Raw genomic sequence first — 20,265 nt, 5'->3', positions numbered from 1 at the left:
GGCCTGCCTCTTGTGCGGCCCAATTCCAAATAGGCCAACAGCCCAATACTGGGCTGGAGATTGGAGACCTGTGGCTTAAAGCAGTGGCCCCCAACCTTTTTTGTGCCACGGCCCGGTACCGGCATCACAAAATGATCCGCGGCCCGGTACCGGCATCAGCACGCATGACAAGGCAAGGCGAGCTGAGCGACCGGCCAGCCAGCCGTCCCCCGCTTCTCCCCGCCACCTTCAACTCCTCCTTTGTACCTTTTTTGTGCTTTTTTGTGCTTTCTTAATCTCCTCTGCCATCGGGACGGCTCTTCGTTCGAAGCCACCACCCCCCTTCGATGAAACTAAGGCGTGAGGATTCCTTCAGGACCCAAACGCCGCTTTCCAACTGGAAAAGCTCACCCGGAAGCACTTTCTCGTCGAAACAAGATGGTGGCGCCCAGCAAACTGGCAGCCCGGTAGAAAATGATCCACGGACCGGTACCGGTCCGGGGCCCGGTGGTTGGGGACCCCTGGCTTAAAGGATAGCTTTGAATATTGTCAGGGATTGGAAACAGAAGACCCTTAAAAGGAAATAATTGTAGCTTAGGTTTGAAATGAAGTCTCTTTGGTGCTCTCTGAGCTTGGTTGTTTTCTTGCAGACATTTCATTACCCAACTAGGTAACATCATCAGACTGATGATGCTAGGTAGTTTGAGTAAAGAAAATGTCTGCAAGAAAACAACCAAGCTCAGAGAGTATCAAAGATAAGATCCTGTATTGCACAAATGAACCAGTTTCTCTCTCTCTCTCTTTCTCACCACCCCCTTACACCCATGCATCCACTTCCACACAAACACAAATTTGTTATATCTAGCAAAGGAATTGTTAGATCCCTAAAAGTGATACTGCCATTCAGTTGGGAGAAGGGAGGGGACTTGGATTCAATTCATTAGCATTGCCTGTGACAACTGGTATTTTATAACTTGCATCCTGGCGCCGGAGCACCCTGAGATTTTCTCACCTCTTGGGGAATGTATAGGAAGAAGGGCCATGTGGGTTGTTTCACTTTAATAGCCAGCAGAAGATGGCCATGGGAATGTATGCTTATCTGTTTCTCAGAGTGGCCGGTACAATAACATCTTCACACCTGTGAATTGGCTGAATCCTCATCTGGCTAAAGGGAGAGGTCTCTACTGCTTTAATTCTACTTGTCTTGCCTAAGGGGTACACAGACTTTGCTTTGAATACACTGCTATCACTTCTGCTTAATAAAAGGTTCCTTTTGAAATACTTCATTTCAAGAGTCTTCACTTTCTTAAATTAGGAGGAGAGGCAACCCTTAAAGGAATATTTCACTACTGGCTTCAGAAAAGTCTTCCTTTCACAACAACACAGCTGAGCTACCGTTGAGTTGTGACATTACTCCACAGAGATTAAACAAGGACAAAGGGCTTTTAGTGCTATATAGGTGTTAATTAATTCACTGGGCTCAACAAATGCCTTCTTATTTATACATTTAACACATTTCTAGAGTGTTTCTCATTGCAACACATCTCTAAGCTTTACACTTCCTTTCCTCCACATCACATTCTTGACCCAGCTTGGTCCTGGGGTATCAGCCTTTGAAACAAAACAAAAACAAGCAAAGGAACAAAGAAAAAAAGGAGAAAAGGGGGATTGAACATGTTCATGAACAGGGAAAAAAGATACATTTTGGGAAACATTATTTTTTTAATTCTTTGGGAGTAATTAAAGGTAAAGGTTCCCTCGCACATACGTGCTAGTCGTTTCTGGCTCTAGGGGGCGGTGCTCATCTCCGTTATAAAGCCGAAGAGCCAGCACTGTCCGAAGATGTTTCCATGGCCATCTGGCTGGCATGACTAAATGCCAAAGGCGCATGGAACGCTGTTCCCTTCCCACCAAATGGGTACCTATTTTTCTACTTGCATTTTTACTTGCTTTCGTAAGTTGGCCGAAGCTGGGACAAGTAAGGGGAACTCACTCCATTTGAACCGCCAAACTGCCGATCTGTCTGATTGACATGCTCAACATCTTATCCACTGAGCACCAGGTCCTAAATGGGAGTAATTAGCAACCTGCAAAATGTAGGGTCTTATTTTTCATCTCAAAATCAGTGTTTGGGAGCTTTAGGGAATTTTCTAAAGAATGTCGGTTCTCCTAAAGTAGCAGAGAAGTGGGAAGTGGTGGAAGGGAAAGAACTTGCATTTAAACAGAGAGCAAACCCCACTCCCTACTGATGATGTTACCTAGCTGGGTAATGAAACATCTACAAGAACATAACTAAGCTCAGAGAGCACCAAGGACCCCACAAAAGGAACTATTTGCTAACAATTGCTAAGTTATGCCCAACTCTTTGCAACCCCACGGACTACAGCATGCCAGGCCCTCTTACTGTCCACTGGCTCTCAAGAGTTTGCCCAAAATCATGTGCATGGCGTCGATGTTACTATCTAACCATCTCATCCTCTGCTATCCCTTTTCTTTTTGCCTTCCAACTTCCCCAACGAGTCCTTTCTTCTCATTTCGTAGCCAAAGTATTTGAGCTTCAGTTTCAAAATCTGTCCTTCCAAATTACAGTCAAGGTGGATTTCCTTTAGGACAGTTATGGCGAACCTTTTTGTTGCGGTGTGGCAAAAGCGTGTGCACTGCTGGCACCCACAATGCAATGCGCCCCACCGCCCCCTGCACATGCACATGCAACACCCCCCATCTCCTTACCTGCATTGCGCATGCGTGTACCTCCCAGCTGATTTTTGGTCCGTTTGAGGCTGTTTTCGCCCTCCTGGAGGCTCGAGGGAAGCCTCTGCAGCCTCAGAAGGTCGAAAAATGGGCCCGTTTCATCACTTCTGGTATTTCCATTTTTTGATCTCCCGAGGCTGCAGAGGCTTCCCTCGAGCCTCCAGGAGGGCGAAAACAGCCTCAAACAGGCTGGAAATCAGCCGGGAGGCCCACACATGTGCAGTGCAGGTAGGTTTAGCAGGAGCTTGCGTGCCCACACAAATAGCTCTGCGTGTCACCTGTGGCATGTGTGCCATAGGTTCGCCATCAAGGCTTTAGGATACGCTGTTTATGACCAGAGAGCAAAGATTCATTCTCACACTTAAGATGTGTAAGTACATTTAGGTGGCTGAATTAAAAGTCCAAGAGAAGTGGCTGAGCCCATCTTTAGACTGCTGCTTATTTTTAAGAGTACCAGTTTGTAAGCAGTTTCTTTCTTTTTTTTTCTTCCCCTGAGCACTGTCTAAAATTACTTCGGTGTTTCTCTTCAGAGCATTTAATTCGAGCCACAAGAAAAGCTGGAAGTTGACAAGACATTTCAGATATTGTCTGGAACTGTTTATAAACCAATGCCCAATAGGGCCAAGAGGATTTTAAAAAGCATTTTCATGATGCTGACACAGTCTCGTTATCATACTGATTATACCGTCTGGATAAAGGGCAGGAACTCTAAGGTCAAAGATACTAGCCACATGTTTAAAGCAAATGTAATATCGGTCCAGGTGGATGGCTTTTAAATGAGATGGTAGCTGCTTTGTCACTTTTCAAAAATGAAGGACTCAGTCTTCAGGGAAATGAATAAATATGCGTGTGGGTACATATGCCAAATTGTACTGGGAAATATAATTTTGACAGGACACAATCCCATCATAGAAATGTTCCTTCTTGGCAGAATTATCCCTTACTGACTATAAGTTTTGCTATGCTATAATGTAGAGGTCTCCAACCTTGACAACTTTAAGACCGGTGGACTTCAACTCCCAGAATTCTCCAACCAACTGGGGGTGTTTGGGGGTGCGAGACTATATTACAGGCAGGGGGTGCAGAAACTTGGGTTTATAATGCCTATGCATAATTAGATGCACATGTTTATTTACTTTTGTAAGGGGTGTGAGAATATATATGAGAAGCATTCTAGGGGTGTGGGATATAGAAAAGGTTGGGATTTAAATTTTTTTACTACTGGTTCTGTGGGCGTGGCTTGGTGGGCGTGGCATGGGGAAGGTTACTGCAAAATCCCCATTCCCTCCCCACCCCACTAACCTGCTTTCCAGCTCCGTTCTCCTGGGCAGGGCAACAAAAAAAGACCCAGCCAATCAGCTGGGACTCGGGAGGCAGAGAATAGTCAGAGGTGGGATTTGCCAGTTCTCCGAACTACTCAAAATTTCCACTACTGGTTCTCCAGAACTGGTCAGAACCTGCTGTTGGGAACCCCTGAGTTAGAAGATTCAATCCAAATGCGCTTAAGTCAAATCTGAATCAAGCACCGGTAGCATTCTCATTTTTGTTGCCTCACTCGTTTCTCCTATTCTACATTTGCCTCATTGGTTTATCTGTGCTGTTGTGTGTGTTTTTAAGCCACTTAACGTGAGAGCACATCTTGATCAGATTTATTTACCAGCCTCCAGATTTATGCAAAAATCCTTAGAATGACAGCAATGGCATTCTTGCCACTATGCCGACACGAGAAACTGTTAAATTGTGTATTAGAAGGAATGTAGTAGAACTTGTTGAAACCAATCTTCTGGGACATCATAAATCTGATGAAGTGAGCTGTAGCTCAGAAAAGCTTACACCTTTTAGTAAAATGTGTTAAGGCTTACCCAGGTTCCTGATTTTTGGTTAAAGTAGACTAACATTGCTCTATCCTTACAATATTGTACAATACGAGAGTCAGGTTGGCCTAGTGGTTAACACACGAGTCCAGAAACTGGGAGATGTCGAGTTCTAGTCCTGCCTGAGGCAAGTAAGCCAAATGAGGGATGTTGGGCCAGTCACCAGGAGATGGTGAGTTCTAGTTCTGCCTTAAGCAAAACAGCTGACTAGATGGGTTTGTGTCAATCAAGTTCAAGTCCCACCCAAGCTGACTGGGTGATTTTGGGCCAATCACCAGAATATGGTTTCAGTCCAACATGCCTCACAAGGTTGTTGCTATGTGTAAAATAGGAGGAAGAAGGAGCATTAGGTATGTTCACCGCCTTGCATTATATACAAAGTAATAATCAAATACATCTCTAATAAATAAATCAATAATATTAACTCAGGGAACATGCACACCAATTGGGTTAATTGAATGCCCTCACTACACAAAACCATTGAGACTTCTGGCCTTTCCTGTCATATCAGAGTAACTTCCATGATGATTTTATACACTTGATGAAAAAAACATTAGAAAAAAGAGATACCTTTCCTTTCTGTTTTATCTGACACTTTGCCTCCAATGGGAGCGTATGTTGTATCCACAGATTCTGTGAATCTTCCTTTACTGAGTCCATTTTCATAAAGCTGCCCATCAACTGGCTGCAAATGCCAAGTCAGGCCACATAAATGTACTGCTGTTAAAGAAAAAAAGAAAGAAAAAAAGAAAGAAAGAAAGAAAGAGAGAGAGAGAGAGAGAGAGAGAGAGAGAGATTTAGCTTATTAATTTATGCTCACCTTCATTACCCACCCAGAATAAGATAGCAGAAAGCTTTGAAGAAGTCAATTATCCCATGCCTCTGTTTATAAGAAATTGAAATTCTAAGTATGCTAATTTCACCTTAAACTAAATGTGTAATTAGTTTCCTCATTTTCATTTGGAACTCAGCCAAAGCTGGATGATGAATTTTATTCAGAAGTTAGCGGGAATGCTTGCAATTCAAAGGACAATGGCTTTGTGAGAAAAAGACTGCACAGAAAGTAAAAATGAAGAGAGGCACATCATTCCTCAATTTTGCATCATTAAAATCTAGTGCTTCTCCTGCACAGAAGATGGGTTATATATAGTGCGGGGCCCACAGAGCATGAAATCAATTATTCTGATAAGACAAATCACAATTTTTTGCACAAATCTATCCAAGGACCACAATAACAACAAATACTATAATTCCTAATTAAATAATCCACGGTTTAATATAGTGTGCGAACATAGCCCTAGAGAAGCCACACAGAGGAAAATCTTGGAGTCTACTGTAAGAATGGAGAAACATAAAAAGGAGAGGAGCCATACAATATTTTCTCACCATGTTGAGCGTGTACGTTTATGAAAATTATTCCCATTGTTTTTTTAACTTTCCAGGTGCTGTCCTCCTTTGTGCTGATATCGGTACATCCATAACTACATTTCCTTAATGAATAGGAGCCAAATGGGCATAGGTTGCCTTGAAGAAGCTTTGGCAGGTGCTTAACTATGATATAAATTTCTTCCACCTTATATTCTAGACCAATGTTCATAGCTCAAAGTCAGGTTTATTTTATTTTATTGCATTTTATTTATGCAATTTACATGGTCACCCATTGCTGGACTCTGGGTAGCAATCCAGAAGAAGGGCTAATATTGCTTCGATAAGCAGCCAGCCAAGGTAATAGCAAAGTGATTTTTGCCAAAACCAACAATTAGTGGAAAGATTAAGTACTGTTGTGTTTTGAAAATCTGTAGATAATACTATTTGGAGCTATAGCCGATAGTTGGAATTCACAAAGTGAATGGTGAGTGATGTCATTAAATTGCTGATATAGATGTGGTGATAACCAAAGAAGATGCAGTTGCTATACTGGATATGAATAGTCATAATGCTCCTCCCACTCCACATACACACACATACATACTTTCCAGAGGTTGTTCCTACCACCTTAGTTTATCTTTTGTCTTTTTAAATAAGTCATGCAATGTAGGAGAAGAAATGACAGAACGTGAGGGTGGAGTCAAAAGGGCGATCTGCCTAGAATCCCTATGTAGCCACAAGCGAACTAAGTCCAAACCCCCTTGAATGCCATTGGGTCTTATTCAACTCCAAGCAGGTGCTAACCATTAGTTGAGAAGAATCCTGTGCATAGCATGATTAGCAATAAATCAGTTTAATTGGAGCTTTATGTGTGTGTACCTGATCTGTAAACTTATTTAGCTCCTGATATGCAAACACATTTCCAGAACAAAGTATGAGCTTCCAACTGCCAGCTATTTTTATTTTCCTACTCTGCCTATGAAATCTCATGTAAAATCCAGAAAAAAAGATGATTTATGTAATGGAACAAGGAATGAGACATGTGGAAAAAAGCCAGAGCCACAAGAACAGTTGGATAAGAGGCACCCAAGCCTGCAGGAGAAATGGAGGCTAGCAAACATCTGAGAAAAGACCTTAGTTTCTTGAGCTTTACAGCTTGGGAAAGGGATGGACTTCAGACTTGCAAGATTCTGTTAATGCAACTTTACAAAATGTAGAATTAACTGCTGCCCAATTATTTATGTAATTATCATCATTAGTGCCGTGAAGTAAAATAGGTACTTATTGGGCAGGGCATACATCTAACATGTAAATATTTGATTTAAATGCAAGCAAACCAAAGTGAAATAATTGGAATTTACAATTATTCCACATATATTTAACATTTTTCTTTTTTGCCTTGTTAAAAAAAGATGGTGAACTACTCTGGGAGACAATATGCAATTCTGGAGAATAACATATTCAGAATTAATACAGGATGAGGGAGCCTTTTTAAAAAGGCACACAGACAGAAACCTTGTGCATTGTTTCTTCTGCAACTTAACGCAGAGCTTGAAAGGTGACAAGTTCAATATTTTCAAAATTAATTTTGCATTATTTCAAACACACTGACATGTGACAGATCTACCCATCCATTACTGCTAATTCCCAAGAGACTGGCTGCTCCTATTCTAAATATTCCCATGGAGGTTTTCTGAATAAATAGGAAGCAGAGAGAAAGAAACGATTTGCAACAAACAATTTCCCCAGAATTGCTAAGCAGAAAGGAAATGGATGCAAACATCTCCTGGTCTGAAGCATCACAATTCTGCAAAGGCTGTTTGCCATAAAGTTAGAAAGCCAGAGTGATGCTCCAGCCCAGCGTTTTGCATTGCTATATGATAGCCTACAGTGTAATAGAATGCATGGATAACCTTGAAGACAAAGGAGAGTAGATGCTGCCTAGGAAACCATCAGATAAGAGAGGTGGGAGCCCCCACAGTCTCTTTAATAGTCAGAGAAAGATATTTAGGAAGGATCTGTCCTCATGGATCAAGCAGCTAAAAGTGGAGATGGGAAGTTTGTGTCTTCAGATTTGCAGGATTCTGTTAATGTAGCTTTAGAGGAGTGGCAGAACCTGGGAACGGTGTCAAGGGGGGATTCAGCCTGCAATCTCCACAGTCCCACAAGTGATCTAAGTCCCTTGAATTCTGTTAACCCTTTTCTTTTTTTAACGACCCCATAATCCCTTGCGGGGTAGAGTCTGGGCAACTGAATGGAGCTAGCAAAGTGTTTAATGGCCAGATGCCCTTCCTGTCACCAATGCAGAGTTTTGTTCAGCACATATATTCTCATTGTGCCCAGAGAGAGAAATATCGGCCTCTACCTAGGATTGAACTCACAGCCTACTGATTGTGAGGCAAGAGCTCCAACTCTAATTCCGTTAACCCTTATCTAGAGCCAAAATACTACTGACTATCAGTTGACTGGATTCCTGTGCATAAGAATGAGCAATAAATCAGTGTAATTGGGAGTTAATGTATGGCCCTGATTTTGTATGTCTGACAAGCCTTATAATAAAGTAGAGATAACTCATCCAGTTGTGTTTCCAATCTGGGAAGGATAAACACAGAAAACACATTTTCTTAGATAAAAATAAAGGACAAACCTGGAAATCTGAACGAGATTCATAAGGATATAAAATTTAATTGTCGAAGTGTATATCTTTGCTTTACCAAGGGAAATAAATGCTGATTGTAACAACAGTATTTAAATTAATCAGAGTATGTGAATTTATTCCACTGCACAACTCCCTGCAATTCTGGGCAATTCAACAACAACAACAATAGAAAATGACAAACAATACTATAGCAATATTCTTTAGTCTCCTGAAATTTTGAAGGTTTTTATTCCAAATGGTTGGGGATTGCATAGCTGATGCCAGCATAGGAATATTGGAATATATTAAAAGCCATCAAAAATTGTGATACACACACAGTTGTGATATATACACAGACCCTGGCATGCCCCAGAAGCTACAGTAGTTCTTTGTTGGCAGAAATATACAGATACCCTCAGCTCTGTCTTAGAAAGCAGATCTGTTCTTTGCTAATCAAAAATCCAACTTTTTGAGTAACACAAAAGTGTGACTTTAACAATTGTCATTATTTTCATTCATATTTTTAACAGTCCTGCTGAGGTATAAAAAGGATGACTCAGCTATCCTACTTTCTTATTCTCTTTCCCTCTTTGCATTAGGTGTGGCTAGTTGTTATTTCTAAACAGCCATTTACACAGCAGCTCTTGTGATTGCAATGCCTTCAGCTTTTCAATAAACCATTTCACTTATCTCCACCACTTCTTTCTTGGACTTGTATTTAGAGCCTGCAGTGCATACGCTCATTCGTTATTGCTTCGTGCCGTTTCCCGTCATTGTCATTTTCTCTTTTTATTCACCATCTTTATATTTTGTTCCCCTGATAAGACGGCGTTTTCCCCACTTTGTCTTTTTTGATGGGCATCTGATTACATAATAAAGCTATTCATCAAACGCCCGTGTGTTTACGTATTACCTATAGTTTCACTGAAATGATACGGACACCAACAGTGCGAAACCATATGGATCTGATGAGAAAACAACTGATTTGGTAAAATCAGTTTCCCGCTCAATAGTCTTCCAATTAACCTTGGACAGACTGTGACATGTCAGCTTGCTTACGTTTAGAAAAAAGAAGAAGAGAGTAATAATTTATGTCATGCAGAGGGGGGGGGTCTACAATTACAATATAACAAGATACTAGATGTTGAGATGGATGGTTGCATGGAATTTTAAGATTTGCAGTCCAGTCTCATCTAGAACGAGGAAAACTCTCTTTATACAATTAGGAGATCACCTCAGAAGGGCAAATAGCATGAGATTCAGGAAAGGATTTAAAATGTTCTGTCTCCCCACAAGATTAAAACTATGGGATGTGGCTGACCCTACCAGGTGTTGTTGGGGACAAAATGCTGACATTGTAAATTGCACAGAGAGGGATGTAAAGAACTTAGAATTGTATATAAGTCTAAGTCAGGGGTGTCAAACTTGATTTCGTTGAGGGCCGCATCAGGTTTGTGTTTGACCTCGGGAGGGGTGTGTGGCCAACATGACATCACTTGCGTTATGGGGGAGGGGACACCTGTGGTGGCCTGAGTGCTCTGCCAGTGAAAATGGGCTCCTGAGCTCTGTTTTCGGCTGTGACAACCTCCTGCAACCCCTCTGCCAGAGAAAACAGAACTTGGGGACCCCTCACGGGCTCCATTTTTGCTGGCAGAGGCATCACCAAGACAAATTCCTTGTGTGTCCAATCACACTTGGCCAGTAAAGAATTCTATTCTATTCTATCTATTCTATCACGGGCTGATCCATCGCTATTTCCAAGGCTATTTCCACAAGCCAGATCTAAGCACCCTGCTGTCAACTCGTAAAGTATTCCTTTGCCTGTTTTAGAATTGCCATAAACAAGGGGGGGAGAAAATCCGAAGGAGCAGTGCGGGTGTTTAAAACCAGAAGTACATTCCACACATATCTTACAAAGATTGTAGCTAACCTATCGGATTTTCTGCCCGAGGAAATCATTAATTGGAGAACATGATTGATGACACCCAGCCTGTAAATGTGCTTCATTGGATAATCTGATTTATGACACAACCAGAGAGGAACGGGGGAAACAGGGTCACAGGTGACAGTAAATTACGTATGCCAGAGTTGGCTTCATACAGGCTAATGCCGGACATGTTGCTCCTAATAAATCTTCTGGATTCTTTTGAAGCTTGTCTTGTGGCTCATGATTTAATTAGGGCAATCACCGGAATCCCAATACCCGCAGGCTAGATCTGGCCCCTGGGCCTTGAGTTTGACACCCTGGTCCAAGTGCTATAGCTATTCTGAAGCAGAGGTAGAAAACTGCTGGTGAAGGACACTTTATAGCAGTGTTATTCCTTCCTCTGACCAAGCTAGATGAAATTGCTGAAAGTTGTGGATTAGCAATTTTTGGAAGGTCACACATCTAATGTTCCTAATCTGAACCATTACAGACTCCCAAAATTGTGGAGACTGGCACGTTGGTTGAATGCAAAAAACAAAAACAAAAAAACAACAACAAACAAACCCAGACTCAAGCTCCTTCATTAATTTCTTCAGTACTGAAATAATGGAACTAGGTGCTGCAAAATTCTATTTCCATGCTACCTGTTATTTTAGTTTGTGTTGCGATAGAGGAATGCAGTTGGAATTGACAGCACTACAGCTTGACAATTTAAAGAAAATCGGTGCTACCTGGCATTCTCTCTATTTTAATCATTCCCCTCCCTTATCATGTCTAGATAATCGGTTATTTCTCTTACATTGTGAGTGATATACTTGGGGAAAGGATTGGTTGAAAAGGATTTTAGTTTTGAATGGATGTTTGCATGATTTTTCAGATTACACTTCATAAACTGGATTAACCCACCATCTGCTACAAAGCCAATGATGAAATTGAATTTATTCTTATCTACCTTCTGTGTCGGCACAGCCTGTCAACTTCTACTTTGAAAACTTTGGCAGAGAACAAAACACAATGTTTAGCTGCAACACAAGGGACTCCCTGTGGTGGATCTCTGAATTTAATAATAACAGCCTCTACAATATATATTTATCAACTCCAGATGGCTTCTCCTTCAGGTGAATAAAGGAAGCACAACCAAAATGAAGTGCTTACAAATCTGGGTTGGGATTTTGGGGGGTTGTTTTGTTTTCATGGGTTAGTTTGGTCAGTCTAAACTCAAATTTCCCATGACTTTAGGAAATATAATTAGGAAATGTCAAATTAGAACGAGGTCCTAAAGTTCAAATGGAAAGAGAGGAGGAGGAGGGGGAGAAGGAAGAGGGAGAGGGAAAGGAGTACAAGGAATTAATGATATATACTTAAGGGGGATTTAATGATTGGCAGCTGTGGTTTTTGCTTTCATTATTTTCTTTCTCTCTCTTTCTCTCTTTCCTGATCCTTAAATCTGATTGGATAGAACTATGCCACTTTGTTCTAAAGTCAGTTTCCATGGATTCCATCACAATTGCTCCGCAATACTCAAAAATTGCTGCCTTTTGTTATTTGTTAAATTTGTACCTCACCTTTCCATATGGAACAAGACAGCATAAAAACAAGTCCCTATTGCTATTTTCCTGAACTTTCCCTTCTAGAAGAATACTGGATTGAGAGAGAAGTCCATTATGAAGCTTCCATGGCTCGGTGTGGCCCAGAACCAAGATCTCTCCATTCCTATTCTAGAACCTTCAACACGACATCATACTGGTTCTTGGATTGAGAGAAGGTTGTAAGACAGCGGTGTCAAACTCATGTCATCACAGTGGCATCACGTGACATATTGGGACTTTTTCCCCCTTTGCTAAACCAGGCAGGGCCAGGGCCAGCACATGATGCATCCAGCCCATAGGTCGTGAGTTTGACACGCCTGTTGTAGGAGGTGACCAGGTTGAGCCGATGGAGGGGTCAAATATGTCATCAGTCTTGAGTCCCTTCATGCAACAACAAGACTTCTAAATCCAGCTGTCAGGATTCCGGCAGCTACCCCCATTTAAATCATGAGTCTCGAACTTCCAAAACTTAAAAAAGGATTTATTGGGAGTTAACATGCCAGCACTGCCTGGGTGTAGCCAACTCTGAGACACATAATTCATTGTCACCCTAGACCCTGGTTCCCCCCCCCCACTCCCTGTATCGTAATTCATATTCTCCAATGGGACACATCCATAGCCAAGAGTCATCAATCATGCTCTCCAGTTAGAATTTTGCGAGGCAGAAACTTACCTAGTTCCTATCTTTGAAAACATTTATGGAATGCAGGTTCGGTTTTGCAATCTGCTGCATTGCTCCCCCCTCCCTTTCTGTTGGCAACTCTAAAAAGGCCAGATAAATATTTTATGAGTTGACACCAGCCCTCCTTGAATTCTGCTGACTGTTATCTACCGCCAATTTAGTGGTAGTTCAGATTCTTGATTAGAGATAGCATGGAATACACTTGTAGTCATTTGAACAATCTGGTTCCTGATTTCTTACACCTGACAGGGGTTTCTGAGTTCTGACCGAAAAGCATCCAGGGATCTTCCATGGTTGAGGAAATATTAGAACTCAGGTCTCCCAACTCCTAGTCCTGCAGCTTGGCCACTAGACCAAACTGACTGTCCTATTTCATGGGTAGGAGTCCTTTTGAATCCGTTCTAACTACAGATGTAGAAAACTATGATTTCCTGCTGTCTGAGCTTGGAAACATTAAAAACCTGTATCGTAAGCCACCAACTTACATTTAGAGTCACCCCAAATAACCAGATGGGTAGCATATAAGTTTAATAATAAATAAATAGAATACAAAATAATACAGGATGGGTGGCATATAAATTCAATAATAAATAAATAAGAATCATATGGAATAATATAAAAATACCTCTCCCCAAAATCCTAATCCTTGCCATTTTGCATTGCAACTGTTAGTTATGTCTTCAAAGTCAAAAATGTTAAGAGAGCTTCCAGCTGTCAACAGAAGAAAAAGTATTTAGCTCTAATATTATTTTTAATACAAATATTTACAATTAGAGTCCAAAGGGGTACCTTCTTAAGGAAAGTGCCATTGGTAATGGATAAGAAAGAAGTGAGAAAGTTTTGCAAACTTTCACTATGTTAATACATATCACCCATGTTGATGTACCCTACTGATCAGTCATTCAAGATCAACTGATCAACTGGTTCAGATGTATTCGACTAACCAAAAGCTTTAGTAAGATGGCATTTCCCCTCTCTAGCTAAGCATTTCTGCTATCAGCCAAGGCAGGTTTTTTTTTTTATTAAGATGGTGTTAAATTCAGAGACTGAAATCATTTAAAAGATTTCCACAAAAGAGATACATTTGTTTCGGCTACAAGGCAGACAGATGAAAAGGATTTAAACTATAAAGAAATAATGTCAGATTAGATCAAACATTCTATTCAAAGGAGATGTTAACCAAACAGAGCAAGAAAGCCTGTGAAGATGTCAAATGGCCTTTTTTCCCTCCTTCAATGCTTTTATGAAGAGTTTGGATAAAAAAAAAATTGGTTTCAGCTGAAGAAATCCATCCTCAGTTATGAGATTCAAATGGACTAAATTATATGTAAGGATATGTAGGGATTATATGCCACATTTTGACTGATCCTTAAATATTGGACTTTAATCACTTACATACAACTTTGTCTTTTGCTCTGCCTAACAAAAGGAAAAAAAAAAATATTCCACTCCGTGAATGCCAAGACTTAACTATCTAGCCTTCTATTCATCCTTGCAATCCAGTTGAACAGAAGATCTATTTGTAAAATATATGCAGACATCCCTTGTGTGTGTTTCTTCTAATTCTCACACTTGAAGCTTCATTTATACTCTTAATACTTTTAAGAGCCTGTCTGGGTTTGAAGGGAGAGGACAAATGGTTTCTTTTATGAGAATAACAATATCATGGGAGGTTTCACTATTTCCCCCTGCTGTACCTTCAATGAACAATATCCACACACTTGAAAACAATGCCAGTGGAGGCAACTTTGACAACGTAAATAGAACTGAGAATATTTCCACCTGGATCAAACCCTGTCTGCATAATCCTGATGTGTCCTCCTTCTCCATAGTTGCTACCTGTAGTCATGCAATGAACAGCATTTCAATTTAGAAGAGAGAGCGCCTGGGGGGAGGAGTCAAAAGGTCACTCAGCCTAGAATCATTACATTGCTGCAGACAATCCAAGTCCAGTTCCTCCTTGAATTCTGTTGACCCTTATCTAGTGCCCGTTTAGTGTTGCTCATTAGCTGATTAAGTTATTAATGTTGCTCATTAGTTGATTAAGTATGAGTGATGTGGTGGCCTAGAGGTGGAGCTCTTGACTCACAATCAGAAGGCTGTGAGTTCAATCCTAGGTACAGGCAGATATTTCTCTCTCTGGGCACACTGAGAATATATCTGCTGGAAGCTTTTTTTACTGGGGATGATTAAAAGAAACATGAAGAAACATTGTTTCTCTTATTCTTTATTTTTCTTATATGTAACCATTTCATGTATTCACAACTATGTATACATTTATACTTATTATCTTGTAAACAATTGGCAAATCAAATAAATAAATAAATAAATAAATAAATAAATAAATAAATAAATATCCAATACATCGTGCAACATATGCTAACAGCAGCAAGAAATGCCTATGCCCAAAGCTGGAAAATAGAGGATGTACCTTCAGAAAACATGGAAATAAATAAAATACCTGATTGTGCCAAGATGGACAGACTTATTAGAAAACTAAAAGGTGAAGAGGAGTCTGAGTTTTATGAAATTTGGGGAATGTTATATATATGGTTAGATAAGAGAAATAAGGTTTGATATGGAGAAGAATTGTAAATATTGTAGTTAAGTATATAAGTAATGCTTGACACAGAACTGTTAAAATGTAAATTTTATATGTATTTTGAAAATAAATAAAATTAGATAGATAGATAGATAGATAGATAGGGAGGGAATATATCTGCTGAATATAACTCTGCACTGGTGACAGGAAGGGCATCCGGCTAGTAAACACTCAGCTCCATTTAGTTGCCCAGACTCCACCCCGTAAGGGATTATAGGGTTGTTAAAAGGAGAGGATGATGATGACGATGATGATTAGCTGATTAAGTTCTTGTGTCTAGGTGCAAGCAATAAATCCTCTTTTTGCACCTGAAAATAACCTTCTTTAGTTTCATTGTCACTATTAATTTCTAAAGAATGAATTAAAGCAGTAATGATTCCTTTTCCACCCAGCAGTTGGGGCTTCAGGTACTTTTCAGGAACAATTTCACTATATAGTTATTTCTTCTGCTTTCTTTGCTTAGTTTATGCGACATTCCCTCCTCTTATCAATCTGTTCAATCAGAACAGGATATAAATTATGCAATAAAATAAATAGCCTCATCACACCACGTAGACAAAATAGCACCCTTTTTATTTTCCAAACCTATCAGCTAATTTTGAGATCAACCTCAGGAAAGAGTGATCTAAAACTGTCTTACGGAAACACAAATAATGGATCAATGTTAAGTGTATCAAAGTTAGGTAAACAAACTCTTTGGTATAATGACAGTAAATGTCTGACAAAACACAACTCCCTTTTTCATCTTCAGTCTTTCATCTGTAATGCTTCAAGTTGTGTTAATGAGGACTCGTTCTCTGGATGGCAGAAGCAGAAGATTTAATATTAAAAACTACCAAATCTTGACTACTTTCTTTTCAAGCATACGAACCAAGATAAAGATAATATCGACGCTATTAATAACAGCTACAATGGGTGCCTAATTAAAATAGTGAGAAATGCATAGGAAATAATTGGCAGATCGAAATGCCTTTTTTTAAATAAAAACCCCCCACTTGTTTGGTGTCTGCCAAATTCTGTATTGCCTTTTTCTTTTTTGGAAGTAAATCTTTTGCTACCTAGAGATTTCTGAAACCATTAAAAAGTTGGCCATGGTTTCTTTGTGATGCCCAAAATATTTTAGTAAATTGGACCTTAATTGGAATCTTGCCCTGTAAGGCGATGGCTTTTTGTAGCATCCAATGGAAGGATGACTCATTAAAAACAAGGGTTAGGGTCAATCCAGGGAACTGATTATTCTTCAGATAATCAATGTGCATTTGGCTTTTTCAAACACATGGAATGAAGATGAGTGAATGGTCTTCAGCCCTCTCTTCCCTTTCACATTTTCACCACCGTTTTTGGTAAATGTTTAGGATTCAGAACTGTGTGAATTGACTTCTACAGCTGTAGGCCCTCCCCATCTATTCACGAAGGTTGTCAAGACAAATGTTGTTCTTGTTATTCAGTTGCTAAGTCATGTCTGATTATTCATGATCCCATGGACCAAAGCATGTCAGCTCCCCCCACCCTCCACTGTCTCCCTGAGTTTGCTCAAATTCATGTTCCTTGTGCTGATGACGCTATCTCATACCCTGCCATCCCCTTCTCATTTTGCATTCCCAAAATCAGGGTCTTCTCCAGTGAGTCTTTTCTTCTCCTTTTGATGTTTCCCAACACTGGGGTCTTCTCCAGTGTGAATTCTCCTTAGGTGGGCAAAATATTTGAGCTTCAGCTTCAGTATCTGTCCTTCCAAAGGTTAGTCAGGGTTGATTTCCTTGTAGCTCAAGGGACTCTAAAGAGTCCGCTCCATCATGATAATTCAAGACAAGCACATTCACTCTCAATTCCCCTTCAGTTGAGAGTGAACATGGTTGGTTATTTTGAATTGTGGTGTATGCAGATATTACATGTTCTTTGAACTCCTGAAGGCAGCTTGTGTACTCTCTGCACAAAGAGAAGTTACATTTTGGATTGATTTTGCTTACTTGTTAGTTTCCTACAAAGGTTCTTGGAGTCAGTGGAAATTCGGTCAATAAAATGAAGAAACAATAATGCTAATTGCAACATATAAGCCTATATTTTATCTGACATGTGTTTAGATCATTGCTTTTCCCTGCTCTTGTATTTGTTTTATTGATTGGTCCTTGGTTGTAGATCCTATCCTTTTTAAAAAAATAAATAAATCTACCAGTTCATTGAATGTTAAACAGTTTATAATCAAACACAGATGCCGGATCTTCCTGTAAAAGAGACAGGAGAAAATGTTCTTTCTTTCCTCCGTCATTGTAACCATACAACTTTAAATGAAGTATAATTAGCTCATTTAGCTAAGTCTCCTCTCTGGCCTACCTCACAAAGTTAACATCAATCTTGCAAGTCTGCAAGTATCGGTAGTCCTCCACGTACGACCACAACTGAGCCCAAAATTTGTGTTGTTGAGTTTGGCCCCATTTTCTTGCCACATTTGTTAAACGAATCACTTAAATTAGTAACACGGTTGTTAAGTGAACCTGGATTTTCCATTGACTTGCCTTTGGTTGTCAGAAGGTTGCACACATGACTCCAGGACACTGCAACTGTTGTAAGTATGAAACAGTTGTCAAGCATCCAAATGTTAATCATGTGACCATGGGGATGCTGCCACGGTCATAAGTGTTAAAAATGGTCATAGGTCACTTTTCTCAGTGCTGTTGTAAATTTGAACAGTCATAAAGTGAACTGTTGTAAGTCGAGAACTTTCCCCTATCCTCTACACATCCCAAGAAACTAGGGAGGTGTTCTGACCTAGGCTTCCCAAGACCATGAAGCAGATTCCTTGTCCCAAAGAAACCCCTTTTATTTAGGTTAAAGGGAATTCCTCTCCAGCAAAGTCCTGGAAAACAGTCTTTCATGAGATTTCACAACTACAGACCTTTATCAGGCTTGGAAAGTTGTCAGGCCGATATCTTCCAAATGCCACGCTGTAGTAGCAATTACTTGGCAAGAAGGGTGAATAAAGATCTTCACCCTAATGAATTGAACTAATTGTCTCCTGCAAATACCACTCCCCTTTCACTCCTCTTTATTCCCTATGGGAGGGGCCAATCACATCCATCAATGCCTTTACTCCTGAGTCGACTCTTGTTCCTTAATTGTTCCCTTCTGCTGGCAGCTCTGTGCATGCGCACACTGGGAACAGGCTCCAGCTGTTCTTCTGCCCCACTGATCTCCAACTCCGAAGGCAGCTGATAACTATCGGATGGCCCTGGCCCCATCTCTGCCTTCGACGCAGAGCCCTCGTCTGAGACTTCCCCAGACTCCAGGACTGGCCCATGCTCCTCCCCAACCTCCTCACTGTCCCGAGTCCACTGCCAGCTCTGCTGGTCACTGGCAGGCCACAACAGAAGGGTGTCCTTTGAGCTTCTTGCTCTGTCCATGTTTCTGATGTAGGTTAAATGGACTTTTATCTGACCATCCCTCTGGCTGTATCTCTTTGACCGGTCTCCAAAAGCCACATACCATTATGGACATAACATTCATATCAGTACACAAACAGCTGGGGAACACTCTTTAAAGCAAACAGAACAATAAATGCAAGGAAAACATCACAACCACATTATCGATTATTGATAAGATTTGTTTCTGAATAATGAGCTAAACATCTAATTCTTCCTGCAAAACCTGAGCCACAAGAGTGGGAACAGAGAGAGATGCAATAAAGCAAAACAGGACTTACCAATAACATAAGCAAGCAACAGGGCCAGTGTGACTGTGATTGCTGTAGCGCTCAAGGCGGTGCACTTCCAGTTGCAACATCTATAAGGCTTGTTAAAAGCAAAAGCCGGTCGTGAAAAAGTGGTTCTAGGAAGCGGCCTGGGAGGCGGTGAGTAAACTGTGTTGGAAGTCAGAGGGTAGTTCTGGCTGGCAGCACTGAAGATTGCTGAAGATCCAGATCCATGTTTAAACAGGAAATGCCTAGATAAAAGAAGGACGAGAGCTAAGTTGGAAAAACCAGTTTCACTTACAAGATGGAGGAAAGCAGGAAAAAAACAATACTGGGGGCACTTGCAGAGAGGGCCAACAATGAAATGTGTGTAACAACATCATTGTGTAAATGCTGTGACTTAGGTATCCAAATCAGATATGCAGATGCAAGTTCATAATGACAACATTTAAATGATGATTTCATTAGGCCCAGTTTGCTGTCCATGGTGCTGGAAATATATTGCGCAGGTCCAATGGTTTCCCATAAGAGAGGATGCATGAGGTTATTAACTCCACATTCCTAGACATGTTCCCTTAATAGTTAATGTAATTCCATTCAAGAGAACTTACTACCAGAGAAATCTGTTTCTGATTGCATTTTTTTAAGTATAAAACACATCCTTTCTGATTCATTATGCATTTTTAATAAACATAAGCTGCAGCCTATGTATTTTGAGTATGCATTTTACTATTTTCTTTTTAAATTAGATTTTGAGAAATCTGTTTCACTGGCATTAGGCCAAGTGCATATTTCACATTCCGTAGCCTCTTTCGTTCAATAAATTTTCATAAGGCTGTGTTAGATTTTATAAAACTTCAGATGCATCCTTAGGAAGAGACAGATCCTTGGAGTTACCTTCTGGCCAGTGATGAACAGTCTTCAGACACTGAGCAACCTCATATTTGATAGCTCACTTATAATCTCCTCCATGTAAAAGTAATTCCAAGTTTCCAAAAGATGATAAATGTTCATGAGACTTTAGCAATCCAGCCATTTGTTTATTTAGTGTATGGCCTACAATGTCAGGGAAATCTACAAATGCTAGACACTGTGCAGTCCTGACAACCTAATTGCTAGTTCATTCTCTTTGGCATTTGCACACTCATCCTTGCTGCACCACAGAGAGCA

The 20,265-nt window shown here is 40.4% G+C and overlaps 2 protein-coding genes across 4 annotated transcripts in view; one reads left to right on the top strand and one right to left on the bottom strand.

The window, feature by feature from the left end:
• Positions 1-20,265, bottom strand: part of TENM1 (teneurin transmembrane protein 1) — a 441,878-nt gene that overhangs the window by 153,385 nt on the left and 268,228 nt on the right. For 2 of the 3 annotated variants that reach the window (XM_087972076.1, XM_087972078.1), the window contains exons 5-6: positions 19,108-19,346; positions 5,175-5,324 (exon numbers count right to left, since the gene is read on the bottom strand). In XM_087972076.1, coding sequence (XP_087828202.1) covers positions 5,175-5,324; positions 19,108-19,346 — 389 coding nt within the window. The remainder of the gene's footprint in view (positions 1-5,174; positions 5,325-19,107; positions 19,347-20,265) is intronic. The other variant, XM_087972077.1, reaches the window with a different exon arrangement.
• CYSLTR1 (cysteinyl leukotriene receptor 1) overlaps positions 1-20,265 on the top strand; it is a 650,975-nt gene that overhangs the window by 365,988 nt on the left and 264,722 nt on the right. The gene's annotated exons all lie outside the window — the stretch shown is intronic.

This window comes from Notechis scutatus, chromosome 10 (genome assembly GCF_049901735.1).
Source record: "Notechis scutatus isolate UNSWTSFEM ecotype Mainland chromosome 10, rNotScu1.2, whole genome shotgun sequence".
Lineage (NCBI taxonomy): Eukaryota > Metazoa > Chordata > Lepidosauria > Squamata > Elapidae > Notechis > Notechis scutatus.
This window is presented reverse-complemented; position numbering and strand designations above follow the sequence as displayed.